General features: G+C 42.8%; 1 protein-coding gene across 2 annotated transcripts in view; it reads left to right on the top strand.

Moving 5' to 3' along the window:
* Positions 1 to 14,394, top strand: part of LOC130161530 (dipeptidyl aminopeptidase-like protein 6) — a 201,905-nt gene that overhangs the window by 13,192 nt on the left and 174,319 nt on the right. Inside the window, exon 1 of one of the 2 annotated variants that reach the window (XM_056364892.1) lies at positions 5,921 to 6,343. The exons of the other annotated variant lie outside the window; for it this stretch is intronic. Coding sequence (XP_056220867.1) covers positions 6,293 to 6,343 — 51 coding nt within the window. The 5' untranslated portion in view covers positions 5,921 to 6,292. Of the gene's footprint in view, positions 1 to 5,920; positions 6,344 to 14,394 lie in introns of those variants that run through there. 2 annotated transcript variants of the gene reach the window in all.

Raw genomic sequence — 14,394 nt, 5'->3', positions numbered from 1 at the left:
TGATGCTGCAAGAGCTTGAAGGCTGGTGGTGCTTTTTTCCAGCTGTCTGAAAACCAAAAACCACAAGAGTCATTTGAAACAGAAAAATCTATTGTTGTTGGGCAGTCAGTGTACGAGCGTGTGTGTGTGTGTGTGTGTGTCTGTGTGTGTGTGTGTGTGTGTGAACGTGGCTTGTAGTGTGAAGCGCTTGGAGCGGTGGATAAGACCAGAGAGGTGCTGTATGGGTGCAGCCCATTCACCGTTTTACGCAGGAGGACACACGCATCACTCAGTAGACCCAGGCAGACACGTCATGTCGCTGCGCTTCTGTTAGCGACACAGATGGATAATGAGTGTGTAAGGGTAATGAACTATCAGTAATGCAAATATGAGATTTATATGCGAGCTAAATTGAAGAGCGTTTCGCGTGTAAGAAGGGCTTCACCTGGCTAATGAGGAAATCAGTGGTGGAACCACCTGTAGCCTTCTAGAATATAAGTTGTGTGCGTGTGCAGAATATTATCAGTGAGAGTGTGTTGTGGTGGAAGAGGATGTTGTCTGTTTTATGCAAGTTCAAAAGTGAAGAGGAATGCTTACAGCGCATCATTCAGCTTGTGTTTCTGTATTTCCAGAGCTAAAGAAAGGAAGTAAAGAGATTATTTTCAAACTCGTGCACGCCCGGACGTCCCTCTGTGTCCAAGAGCTCAACACCCGCCTTTGTCCACCACTGTCTGGACAAAATAAAGCAACTGCTGTTTCAAAAGTTACTAAAGCTTTTCAGAGCTGTAAATCTGCCCGTTATCAGTGTCAACACTGCGTGTGCCGTGCTAGGATGGAAATGCGGAGAGGCAGAGCTCGGCAAACAGTCGATATTTCATATTCATCAAGAAGGCTGCAGTGGTTATTGACTGCAGTCAGGTGAACAATTTTCAGTGGATTATTCTCACCTGTCGATATGATGTAAGGGTTCAGTAATGAATAAACCGCTCAGATCTCCATTTGATTGTGGATGTCCACACGTGTCAAAACAAACTACTGCCTGTGCTAGTAATGTAAAATCGCTTCAGCTTCTTCTGTGGAACCTCATCAATCAATCAAGTATAAAATGGATGAAATCACGTATTGGTGCTTTTTAAAAGAAAAAAAAAAAGAGACAACATCCATTAAAAGTCCAAATAAAATGTTTGTGATAACTCATGCACACTGACATTGATTTTCCTTCCTCCTTAGTTTCACTTTACACTCTCGTTCTTTTTTTGAACCGGGCTGAAACCAGCTGCTGTGCGGCGGGAACTCATCATCCGTCCCTGAGCGGAGCGGAGCAGGTTAAAGTGATGAATCTGATCCAAGTTCCTGACAAACGCCCGCTGTTCAAGGCAACTGTTCCATTAATATTCAGATGTGCTTACAAGCGGCTCCGTCGTGGGGCGGAGGGATGCAAAAGTCCTCTTTAAGTTGGAAAATAATTACAGTAACTTTTCTGTGTTACGCAGCCAAGCGCCACGGAGGGAGGGACTGTCTGCGAGGAAGTAGATCAGTTTACAATCTACTGTGTCATATTTTATTAGGGTGTGTTCAAAGTCAAAACTGAATTTAAAGTGCTTTTTCACAACTCGTTTTTGCATAAAAACTCAAATAAAAGCTGCTTTTCTATTGGTGAAGTACTAAAACGAACACACACAGGCATTTATTTATTTTTAAAAACCAAACACCACGTTACCTCATGATCTGTCTGGCTCTGTAATAGACCTCCTGTGTCGAGGCTGCCAGATTAATGTGCGCTTTACATGCCTGTGCACCTTTTTTTTTTCCCCCACCTCTTAAATTCATTAGGAACGGTAACGATCTGTCGCCCCTGACAGTTCGGGGCAGGGAAGGTCGGCGCAAACCTCTTATCTAGATTGTGGAGCTCGCCGCCGGCGGGGAACTGCTCCCAGACGTTTCAGATGCAAATCAGCCGATGTACTGAAATAGTTGCTTCCTGCTGCTCAGTAATGGTTTTTAAATACAGCCATCTTTGGTTTGCTCAACATTTATCAACTTGAGCCACTTAAAAGCACCTAAAACAACTTGACTAATCTGCCGCGGTATAAGACACCACAGCGCCTTCTCTTCCTGTTTTACTGAAAGGATAAGAAATCAGCCAAAGACTGAACCTGCTGTATCAGGAGAGGATTTACAGGTGGATTCGGTTTAGTTTGACGATGATGTTGTTTAACAGTAATTTTCCCCCTCATTCAAACATGTCCAGTATCTCTCAGCTTCTCATTACAACAGCAAGAGACAGCAGCGTGGAGGATATCACGGTATCAAGTAATTAAGTTGATAATGAAACCATCGATTTGTCCCGCGAAGGTCTCGGCTGAGTTTATTGTGCTGGATGACTGCCGTCACCAGAATGAAGCTCGTTCTCTGGACTCACTCCACTGGGGATTCAGGCCAATCAATTCTGGATTTGGGCAAGTTTTAATCATTTTTGTTTAAAAGGCTTCCCAGCTCGTCAAACTGTCTCGGCTTGGAACGCACCCAAAAAACAAAAAACAAAAACACACAGAGTAAATTCTCAGAAACGCTCACAAAGGAAAGTCTCTGCAGTTTGACAGGTTTGTGGTTAAAGCAAGACTTTTGTTTTTTAATACATAATACAGAAAAAAACATAACACTGAACTATCATATTGGCTTGATTATATACAGAACTGGCACTTTTAGTCGTGTTTAAAAGGCCTGATCCTAAACGCAACTTAAGCATAGTTTATTTCCTGTATCTGTGAACGTTCCCTCACTTTAACCACTCTGTAGCCGCCCTGATGCAGAACAGTCGGCACTGGTTGGGTGGTTGTAGATATTTCTTAGTGTATTTCTTGTTAAGTAGTTTCTTGTAATGGAAGATTTTCTGTTTGAGGTTTTCATGCAGGAGTTCACTTCCACCAGCCGTTCACTGTGGCTCTCCTTACTGGAGCTGGACAGCAGACGTCCACGCTCCGGGAGACTGTCTCTCCCCAGCAGACCTCCCCTGCAGCTCCGTAGCTTTGGCTGCATTCTGCTCTGTTGACAGTCAACCGCATTTTCTATTTTGTGGAGGACTCACCCATCCCTGGCCACAAGTTTTCACGCCTTGGCGCCGGCGACAGCCAGGGCTGGAGGCACTATGTGTTCGGGTTGTCCCTCCGTCCCTTTCTCGTGAACACGATATCTCAGGAACTGCTTGAGGGAATTTCATCCGATTTGGCTCAAACATTCATTTTTGGCCATAACTCAAGAATGCATGTGCTAATTATGACACAATGTCACACAAATATGTGATAGGATAAAATAATGTAGTGATGACAGTTTATAGCCAAAAGGTCAAAGGTCAAATTCACTGTGACCACACTTTTCTGGCCATTATTCAATGCTGTGACTCAGGAATGGGGGGATACTGAGCTGGTGACACTAATCTTGTGTGTGTGTGTGTGTGTAAACTGCGGCTTGACTGGTTGGCAGAGGCCGTACAACAGCGAGCTGGTAATTCTAAAAACATCAGGCTGCTGCCGCCGCCTGCCTCTGCCTGGCCAACATTGTTGTTACAGATGTCCTTGGCCGCCACACCTGTACGTGGTGAATTCCAACTTGGCCGATGGCCGATGAGTCTCGTAGGGGAACAAACGACATGTGAATCCAATACTGCATGCATAGCGGAGGCCGGCTTGTGTGGTTGAGTGGAGTTTATTTGGCGTGTTCTATACCGAGTGAATGTGGTTTTTATCTGCAAAGCATAAAGCTGCTGTTTCCAGGGGTCGTGAGCTAAGAGCGGAAGCTATGTGTCATGAAGGTTATTGTTTAAGTATGCCTTTGACAGGAGAACTCCACCGAGTCGTTATGAAGAAAATCAGCAAGAAATGCAGACACAGTAATGAAGCGGCGCAGCCAGCTACCTGTCTGTGTTCTCCCTCTGTCAGCAGTCCAGCTGGAGTCGAGGGAGCCCCATGCCCCCATTAGGTTGTTTTGACAGCCTTATCCACAGTAATTAATACCAGGCACTTTTAAGTGAGATTTATGTGAGACATGCTGTTTGCACTTCCCAGTTGGGGGAACCTGCTCTCAGTGAAATGCTGCTGTGAGTTTAGGACGCTCAGCATCATCTGCATCAACCGTGTACAGCTTTTTATTCAGTACAATAAACACAGAGAGTCTGGATTCAGAAGATACACTCAGAGTGATATTGATTTATAAAGCTTGAGGCGGCCTTCATGTTGAAAGCTGGTTATAGCGGAGGTTTGGTCTTAAATGGGTGTATTTTTGCCGAAAAAACACATTTAAACTTTATACTGAAAGTTAAATGGACTATAGCTGCAACTCACAATTATATTCATTATCAGTTAACAGATTATTTTCTTGATGAATAGATTTATCCATTGGTGTATAAAATGCTTGTTAGAATTCCCCACAGTCCAGGGTGACACCCGAAACTACAACATATTCAACCATTAAATTATTACTAAAAACATCTGTGTATTTACCTTCCCTTCATCTACGTCTCCTATGTGACTTGCTATTGATGTCTGTAATGGAAATCAATAAGGTATGATCGTTTTTATCTGGGGACCCAATGAATCTTCTTCTTCTTTCGTTCTATTTTAGATGGGTCAAATAAAACCTTTTGCAGTTATGAAGGCTGCGGGCACTCCCTTCGCATTTTGAAAGTGCTGTTTTGTTCTCGTCAGAAAAGGGTTATTCTTCCAAGAATAACCGTTTTAGCTGCAGCAGTACAAAACATTAAATCCCGTGGAGCTTTCAGAACAACCCACAACATCAACTACACAGTCTAGGCTTTTAACCTTGAGGCAACCAACTCTTTCCTTTATTTTTTTTAATTATTTCTTTTTATGTGAATAATTTGTATTTGAATAATCTAGTGACTCGTCCGAATTATCTTGTAGCCCCCTCCAGGGCGATATGACTTGGAATCAATATCACGATTACTTCAAACTTTTACTCGATCTCCAAACATCCAACGATGTGAGTACGCTTCCATGTTGCGTTCACCGCTGTCCGGTAGTCGTGACTGATAAGACCCAATCAGGAGGCGAGGTGGGTGTCTGCGCCATCATTTCCAAAACTCAAACTGTTCCCGCCCGTCCAGGTCCAGCAGACTTTCCAGAAGTCTCTGTTTTAAAATGTTCGAAAAACTCTGAACTCGTGGACGCCAGGCGGAAAACGTAGTGTAAGTGTTGCGAATAAGACTGAAACGTGTTAGTGTGAACGTGGCCTGAGGCTCAGTGTTTAGTTCTCAAGGCTCAAGTGGTTAGTTGGATGGGTGGGGGCACATGACTGAACACAAAGTAGTTGTCTTTTTTTTTTTTTTTAAAGGGACAGTTCATGAACACACACATTAACCATCAGTAAAAGGTTCTAAATGTCTGTTTCGGTACTTTTCCGGTGAATTGCAGAGTCATAACCCCGTAACAAGTCTCAATCCCCCCAAATTACCCACATCCAGGTTGTTCCTGTTTGTGGAGTGTGATGTTGCAGGGATGTGGTGACGTGAGAATGAAAAGTTTTGGGTCTTTGGATGAAGGACACCAAGTTTTCTAAAGGACCGAACATTTGCTGCAAGTGAAGGGACAAACCTCCAGGAAGGTGACCATGATGGATCGTCCCCTTTTAATAATCACGGCCTGTTAAGGTGCAACGTTTACTGCACATAAAAGCTCATAATTCATAAGAAAACACGTGTGGTCACATTTATGGGAAGATGTGTCCACCTGATGTTCACGATAGCAGTTTTAGTTTCATGATCGTGACCTTCAGGCGAGTAAATGCACATCTGCTCACAGCTGTTTTTCTGCAGGTTACACTCTCGTCGTTTTACGCGCAGCTCATCACATTTTAAATGAGTCCTTGCAGCAGCTCAGACAAAACACACCGACTCTCAACTCCCGCCAGACACGAAGGTGGAAGAAGGATTTTCTGTTTCTCTGAAACTGACAGGAAAAAAAAAACAAAACAACATATTTTGCGCATTTTCCCGAGCAAAGAGAAACAGCTCAAACTTACCTCGCTCTTGGCTGTAATTATTTTCCTCTCCCTGTGTGATTTGCTGTTTTGTATGCAAGAAAGGAGGAAGGAGAGCTTTCGAGGAGAGCCCACGTTGTTTTTCCTTTTTTTTTTAATCAATCCGTTAGGTTGTGAGCCCACCCACTTATGAACCGGCTCACTACCTAAGGGTCTGACTCGGGAAGTGTGGCGGGGACGGAGAGCTGACTGAAGCTGCCCAAAAGTCCACAAATTCAGCCTTTCGGGAGCAGATCTGCGGCGCGAAGGGGAGGAAAAAATGAAGGAGAAGAGTCTGATTGAGACTGCAAAGATGCAGGGCAACGTAATGGTAAGGTTGCTTTTTTCCCCTCATTCGTACGCATTGCATGGCGCCGGTTAAGTGATTCCCTTCTATATTAAACATCTTTAGGAAGTATCCCGCTTCCTTTTCCCACATGCGCTTTGACGCACAACCGAAGCTTTGAAATGATTTAACGTTCACCTTTTTACATTTCTGCATCTGAGGTGATTTCTGACAGTTCACGCCCTTTTTGGCTTCACGTGTCGTCGTCCCCCCCCCCCCCCCCCCCCCCCCCCTTTTTTTTTTTTTTTTGCCAGTGCAGCCGATCTATAGCGGAGCCAGTGGGGATATGAATCACAGTTAAAGGAGTTGGAAAGTTTGGTCCTGGTTTTATGGGGCAGATCATAATGATTGCAGAGTTTTGGCTTTGTCTGCTTTTTGCCTCATGAGGCTTCTGAGGGCAGAGGTAACCTTTTGCCCAAGGAGGGTCCCATTAATATTTTACTACATCTAAAGCTGTGAGGTGCAGGATATATTACTCTGGCTGTCTCTCTGCTGGGAGCTGCAGGCAGCTATATGGACCTATGTGTGAGGGGAGTGACTAGTAAATGTCCCGTGGGACTCGTTCAAATATTAAAGGCTAATATCATGACTCTTTACGGCTTCTGATCCTTTTAAATTGTTGATCTCGGGAATTATTATTGTTCATGGTGCATTAACACATTATTTCATGCTGTAAGAGCCTCTGCTGATGTTCTCCCAACATGTGCGACTCAGAGATTTTTCTGATCACACCAACTTTATTCCTGAGCAGTTCACTTTGATGTTGATTTTTCACATTTTTTTCTTCATTTTCTTTTTTTTTTTTTTTGTTTTGCCCCTCGATTGCTTTATTTATAGCTGAATAAGCCCTGCTCTGCGGACACTCCAGGCCATTTTGGAAGATATGGGACACAGCTGTGTGGAGTCAGGCTTTTCTAAACGATCCCTTCACTGAAGACGGTTTCCCCTTTTCCCTCCCCTTGGCCTTATTTTTGTGTGAAGATGTGCAGTGTGTGTTTATCTCTTTTTATTCCTGCATAATGAAAAGTAAACACGGTGTGTTTATCATGAGGATTTTTTTTTTTGGGGCCAATTTCCAAATAAGTAAGTCTTGCGCAGAGTGAGAGATAAAGTGAATATTTTCATTTTAGCTGGCAGATGTGCAGCAGTCCTATTTACATTTTAGCAAGATTCCGGTGTCGGGGAGAATGTGGAGGCTGAAGCAGCCAGTGAAACCGCAGCTGAAGGTGATGAAGATGAAGATGATGAGAGTTAGATAAGAAGATTGATAACACTCTCACTTCTGTTTGTTAAATATGAAGCTGCAGCCAGAAGACAGTTATCTTAGCTTAGCATAAAGACTGGACGCAGGGGGAAACAAAATCAGCCAATCAACACCTGTAATGTTCGCTAAATAACACTTTATGTTTTATTGTTTGATCCTTACAAAGGCCAAAGTGTAAAAATGACAAGTTGTGGTTGTTTCTTGGACAGATCAGATTAAACATCAATCTTATTTGCAAGAAAGCACAAGTTGGTTTCCCAGCAGCAAATTTAGATTTTCCAGCCCGTTCCTCCCAGAGCTGCAGCGACACTCCTGCACGAATGCAGTGAGCATGCAAAAAAAAAAGAAAACCTCTATAATGGCTTCATTTCTTAGAGGAGTCTGCCGTCACGCTCTTGACATTTGTTAGTCCATTTTGGTCTCATCAATGAGATCTACAACCTGTCACTTCAGTTCAAATCCTGCAGGATGCACACGTGTCGAGTCCAGAACCCCACCAGGGCCTTGCTGCGGCTCTCCAAGGACTTTCCCAGTCTTCATTTGGTGTATTTGGATATTGATTGTTTCCGTTGCCTTATTGATGCATTCATATCCCTGCACCCTAAGTTCACTGTTTGATTTATTGAACCGATCAATTATTTGAGCTCTAGGGTTTGATTTAGCAGGTGGCAACATGGAAAGTACATGACAGCAAAGCCGCTGTACTTTGTTTTCAGCATGACAGGTTTATTGCGGCACGCGATTGCTTCCTGCACAATAAGCTTGTACTCATGGGACGGGGACTAACTGTAGAGTCTCAGCGGGAAGTCCTCGCAATAACAGGGAGAGATCTGCACAGCATGATTTCTGACCACCAAACATGACGGCTTGGACGCTCTTGTGGCCCGCTGGGGATTGTGTCTGCGTGCGAAACAGGTAGTACTTGAAAATGGGCTCCTAAACAGCCTGGAGATGTTTTGCCTGCGCAGGAAATTGCAGCTAATCAAGTCTGCATTCAGTTGCCTTCAGGGGTAATGACAGCAAAGATGTTACCATGGGATACATAGGCTATTATCTCACCCGTTCGGTGGCGGTACAGTGTGGGGAGCTGTGCGTGCTTGATGTCTGCAGATGTATGAGCTTCTGGCATGAGTGCGAGACCATCCTGAAACGGCTCCAACGCCTGTTTTCCAGCTCTTTCGCTCTGTTTGTGTCTAATTGTTCTCTGACATGGCAAACATCCCCCTTCAAGGGCACAGACGGCGCTGTTGTTGAACAACTAATGATTTGTTTCTCTGGGCTGAAATGGGAAAAAAAAAAAAAAGTTGTATCACAAACTGAGAGATTTTTCTCTCCAAAAGAGCACAGGCACTCAGAAGGCTAACCAGGAGGGAATGCCGTTTTCATGGTTATTATGCTTAAAACTATTTTAATTCTCTGTTTGAATAAACATATTAGCTCCTCCAGGGACGGCCCCTGTTGTCTCATTAACTTCAAAGTCTGTGTGGCTGCGTGACACAAACACTCAATTTAAGCTGCATTGACTAGAAGTATTATTAGGGTCAGTTCTGGATGTTTAGGTTTTAAATAATTTTTTATTAAATATTACACTTTTTGACTATTGGGGTAAATAACCATGCCCTGTGATAAAGGAATGAAGTCATTCGCTAAAGTGAATCACTGTTACTCACAATTAGATGATGTACATCATACTGAAATCTAAAACTATGAGACTAAAAACCTCATATACTGGCCAGTCGCTGCAGGAGCTGCAATTTCTTTTAATAAAATATGTCGCAACAGACCATAGATGAAGCGCAGCTGGGCAACAGAGACGCCCCGGCCTACATATCATATCCTACAGATGTAAGGGAATATGCTTGTTTGGTACAAAAATTACATTATCTTTTTTTTTTTTTTCTTCAGTGAAAGGAAATGGAAAAAATGACCAAATTGTGGCTCGTATTCGAATCTCAATATGATTTACATCGTTAAGCCCTAATACATATCTATGAATGCCCGATTTATTGGTGTAGCTCTAATTGGAATTACTGCTATATAAGGTGTTGCTTTTCTACCATAACACTGATGTCATGTTGTAAAGTCCTATGTTATTGTGGTGCTTGGCGATATTTGCAAAGTCAATATTAGTATTGTTCCATTTCTAGGTGATTTGAAAATGATCAGTGTTTGTATTTCTGCATTATCTGAACCAAAATAGTGTTAATTTTTTAATACCTTAGTGCAACAGTTCCCAACCAGGAGATAAATCTGAAGAGTGGCGAGATAATTTAATGATGATAATGATAATACATTTAATTTATAAGTGCTTTTTAAGACAGCTAAGGACACTTTACAAATCCAATAAGACATTCAGTACATAAAAGAAGATTAAAAACAACAGCAGCTGCCATGACATATATATATAGATAAAAAGAATAAATTTATAGTGTGCACTTCACCAAGCACCAGGAAAGGCCGTTCTAAAAGGATGAGGTTTCAGTTGATGAATCAACTGATGTGCACTGGAGCAGATCCTGTGCCAGCGTCAGGATGCTCTGCCCTGTCGCCCATGGAGCAGAGCCTGGAGGGAGGGAGTGGAGAGTAGATGGGCATCAGAGGAGCATAGAGACAGAGTAGGTGTGTAGGGCTGTAGGAGACTGGACAGGTAGGGGGAGCCCCCCCCCCCCCCCGAGTGGGTACACCGAGGAGGAGGGCATTATAATAATGAAGAGAGGGACGTAATCTGGAAATGTTCTTCAGATGGATGAAGATGCCATGAATGAGGAAGATAGTCCTCCTGGGGGAGCATGCCCCAAGACCCCCTGAAGTTTAGACTAAGCTCCGAATGTTTACGACGTCCAGTTCCACCCTTGATGCTAACGTTGGCTATGTAGCAATAGCAAACTTGCAAATAAGCTCCTTTTTAAGGGGTCACAAGCTTAAAAAGGTTGGGAACCACTGCCTTAGTGAAATTATATGTTGTATGATTCCAGCAGAAGCCGATTACAGTGACTCGGCAATATTGAATTTTTGCTCTGTTCTGTAGTTAAAACCGCTAAACACTCACGAAAGAGTCGTTCAAAAAGCTACAAGGCTGTCGTTCTCAGATGTCGAACAGCTGACATCTTAAAGATAAGGTTATTCCACTAGACAACAACGATAAGCTCCGTTTACAAACTGTCACCTTTATTGAAGATCAGCTTAATCAGCCTGTTACACACACACACACACACACACACACACACACCCCCCAGAGCACAGACAGGAAGCAGATGTGGTTCTGTTTTGTGTGTCGAACAGCTGTTTGCTGTATTACAACTGCTTGTGCACCTTCAGGCTGATGAGTGCACTTTGATGGAGGACGCCCTCCCCCACCCCCACCCCCCTGTGTGATTTGGTGCCGCACTACGCAGTTAACACCTTTTCAATACACACCTCATGGCTGCGGGGCAACTTGTAGGTGTGTCAATAGCTCACTTCACTTGTTTTCATGCCCCGGCCGTTTTCAAAACCACGTGAAGAAGAAGTGAAATCACAGCGCTGTTTGTCCACCTCCGCATGCATGCTGCTTTATTGATTGCTGTGCAATGCCTGCTGCACCCTGCACCATGATTTTCCAGACATCTGGTATCTGTGCACCTGTTACCCCGCTGTCTTGTAGTGAGTGAGTCAGCATTGCCATCGTAGCTCTTTTGACATTGTTATCACTGCATTCTGTGGCTTTCACAAACACCAAGCGGGGTCTGAAGTAAGCTGTTAGACATAATTGTAAAGACATTAATAGCACTGTGATGGAAATGGCTGCTAAATGATTAATTTCATCATCAAATATTGACTATCACCAGTTGCCAGGTGACATCTTCAGTTGCAAACACAAATATATACAATTTACAATGATGTAAAGCAACATAAAGCTACAAAATCTCAAATTTTAAGAAGCAAAAAACATCAAATGTTTGGCTTTTTGTACTTGATGAATGACTTTAAAGATTATATTTGATGCTTCTGTAAGTCATAGTGTCACAAACCGAGGTTGCAAAATGAGTGCTCTTGTCTTGATGCTGTCGGTGAGGCTGTGTCCCTGTGAGCCGGCCCTTCAGTGTCTCCGCATTCTTGTGGGATATTTATACTCTTGATTGGGGTCAGCTTTTTTGCAAAATCAGAAATGCAGTCAGTCTGGGACTGAGGGACTTGATTTATGCTGACCTTTATGCAGGCCACAGTTTTTCAGCGCACAACAGCAGCATTTCATTAGGCACACTGGAATCCATCATACTGAGTGTTTCCCCTTTGGCTACATTTGTTTGTCGAGCAATCAAGCGAGGCTGGCAGATGGCTACAGTTATCAGCTTCTGCAGCATAGGAGCTGAAAGCTTATGACAAGGGTAGTTAGTTGGGTTTTTATGTTGTCTCATGTGAAGCCATCTTGTCGCGTAAAACAGACTCTTTTTTTTCAGTTAATCACCTGTTTGTTCATGTTCATGTCTGAGAGTTGCAGTGAAGAGTTAAAAAAGCACAAATAACTGTAATTGAGCACTGATGGAGTGGCCGATCAATACTAGTAATTTAAAAATCTCTTTGTCTGACGGTGAAATATTTAACGTTCATGTCAGAGCCTGTTTCAGAACAAGAACACTCAATCGTGCTTTCGCCGCGACCCACAAAGCAACTGGAGGCTTTGATAAAAGCATTTAGTTCTCAACCCGGGAAAAAGCAATGACGAAACAGTTTCATTATTAAATCTATCATGCATCTCATGGATCTTAAACATTTCTGATTTTGATTATATGAGACATTCAGGGGCCATGGAAATAGGAAACACACTTCACATAGTTGCTGTGCGTTAGATGAGAAGATTGACACCACACGCTCATCTCTCCAGTAAATATAAGGCTGTTACCGCTGCACGGAGCCAGGCTAGCCATTTCCTCCTGTTTCCAGTCTTTATGCTAAGCTACACTAACGGGCTGCTAGCTGTGGGTTCAGATTCAACAAACAGACAGACAACCTCGGCAAGAAAGCGAATGAGCATACGTCAAACTTTTCTTTTAAGTTGTGGATAAGCCCTTTAAACAACCTGCCAACAGGTTTATGAATAAAAACTCACTGTTATTGTATCTCGGGCTGTTTCATTGAAACCGCCTCTGAGGAGTTCACCCAGTGATATTTGTATTAATATCTAGTCCTTTCGGCACAAGCTATTAATTTTCCTCATTTATCTTGTGTTGATACTGTTTTAAGGCTTCATCACGATTGATCTGCTGATTTTTCTTCTTAATTAATTGTCTATTAAATGTCATAAAATAGTGAAAAGGGCTTGTTACAACACCCTAAAGCCCAAGGTGACGTGTTCAGATGTCTTGTTTTACCCGACCGACAGTCCAGAACCAGAGGATATTGAGTGTACAATGATACAACGCACAGAAGAGCAGCAAATCCTCACATCTGATAAGCTGGAACCAGAGAGTGTTTGGTGTCCAATGATAGAAATGGTAGTATACTCTATTGGCATTTTGTAAGATAGTAGATGGAGAGGATGGAGGATCAGAGGATGGAAACTGTCCACTGCTGCTGTAATAGAAGTTCTTTGAGCACAGCTACATAAGACAGTGGACTATCATTGCATTTCCACATCTCACTAATTCAGTTAAGTTTTTTTTTTTTTTTTTTTTCATTTTTTCTTCAATCAAAGGCAGTAACACTCTCCAAGTGTTTGATCCTTCCTTGAATAAATCACTCTGTTAGTTTGGGTTTTTCTGACACGGATTGTTTCAGATGCTTTTACACCCTGCCAGTACGAACATGCCAGAGAAAACAATGGGTGATTGTAGTGTCTTGGCTGGGAAATGCAGCCATTCAAAGGCTATCTGTTCAAAATAATTGTTGCTGGCAATCGAGCCCATATTAGTAGAAACCCAGCGTACTGTACTTAACTGTTATTGTTGCTCCATTTCTTTTATTCACACCGAGGAGGTAATTTAATTTCTTAAACCTGCTATAAACGGCATCACACTGTGTGCTGTGTTTTGTTTTTTTATTGCGTCACGCATGGAAATGTCCCAAACAAACTCCTTGAAACATTCAGGAACAAATTTTTTTTTTTTTACTCCTTGTGAATACAATATCTGTCGTCTCTGTCTGTTGCACCTTCTCCCTCGGCCCCGAGCAATCAATCACCACTTAGCCAGCCTGCACCATGCTGAGTGCTCCGGCGAAATAATGAGTATACAGTGGCTGAATATTTCACACAGCCCGCCCCATCCATCCCTACACTGTTTGCATCTTGAGATCAAGAGCCCGTGCTAGTTAAGGTCTGATTGCTGCTGATGTTCGTCTTTTATGAGGAGATGCAGTAATTGGGCTTGTTCAAGTAGCCGAGTTGATTTCTTTCTTCTCTGTTTTTTATTGCGTAGTTATTCATCATAGTGAAACTGAGATAGTCCCAGTGCTCGATGTGCAGTTTATGACTGACACATATTCTATTCATGAAGTACAGTGATGAGGTGAATCCAGGTCGGAGCCTTTGTATCTTATTGATTAATGTAATACAGAGTTGTGAAAAGGAGTCAGAGGAGTATTATAGGTATTAAGTTTATAAGTATTTTAAAAGACCATAGCAGTGGTTTCTTCACAGTCGGGTCACAGTCTCATGTTCACCTTTATACCCATTAGCTGGACAAGATCTTGTAAATCTGGCTTTTGTGGAGCTACACACACCTTCAGCTTTTGAAAGTGAATCAATTATCTTGTGGTGATGTAGTGACCAAAACATATTAGCATTAAAGTAGAG

The sequence above is a fragment of the Seriola aureovittata genome, chromosome 20, assembly GCF_021018895.1.
Source record: "Seriola aureovittata isolate HTS-2021-v1 ecotype China chromosome 20, ASM2101889v1, whole genome shotgun sequence".
Lineage (NCBI taxonomy): Eukaryota > Metazoa > Chordata > Actinopteri > Carangiformes > Carangidae > Seriola > Seriola aureovittata.
Note: the sequence above shows the minus strand (reverse complement) of the source record. Positions and strands in the feature narration are given on the sequence as shown.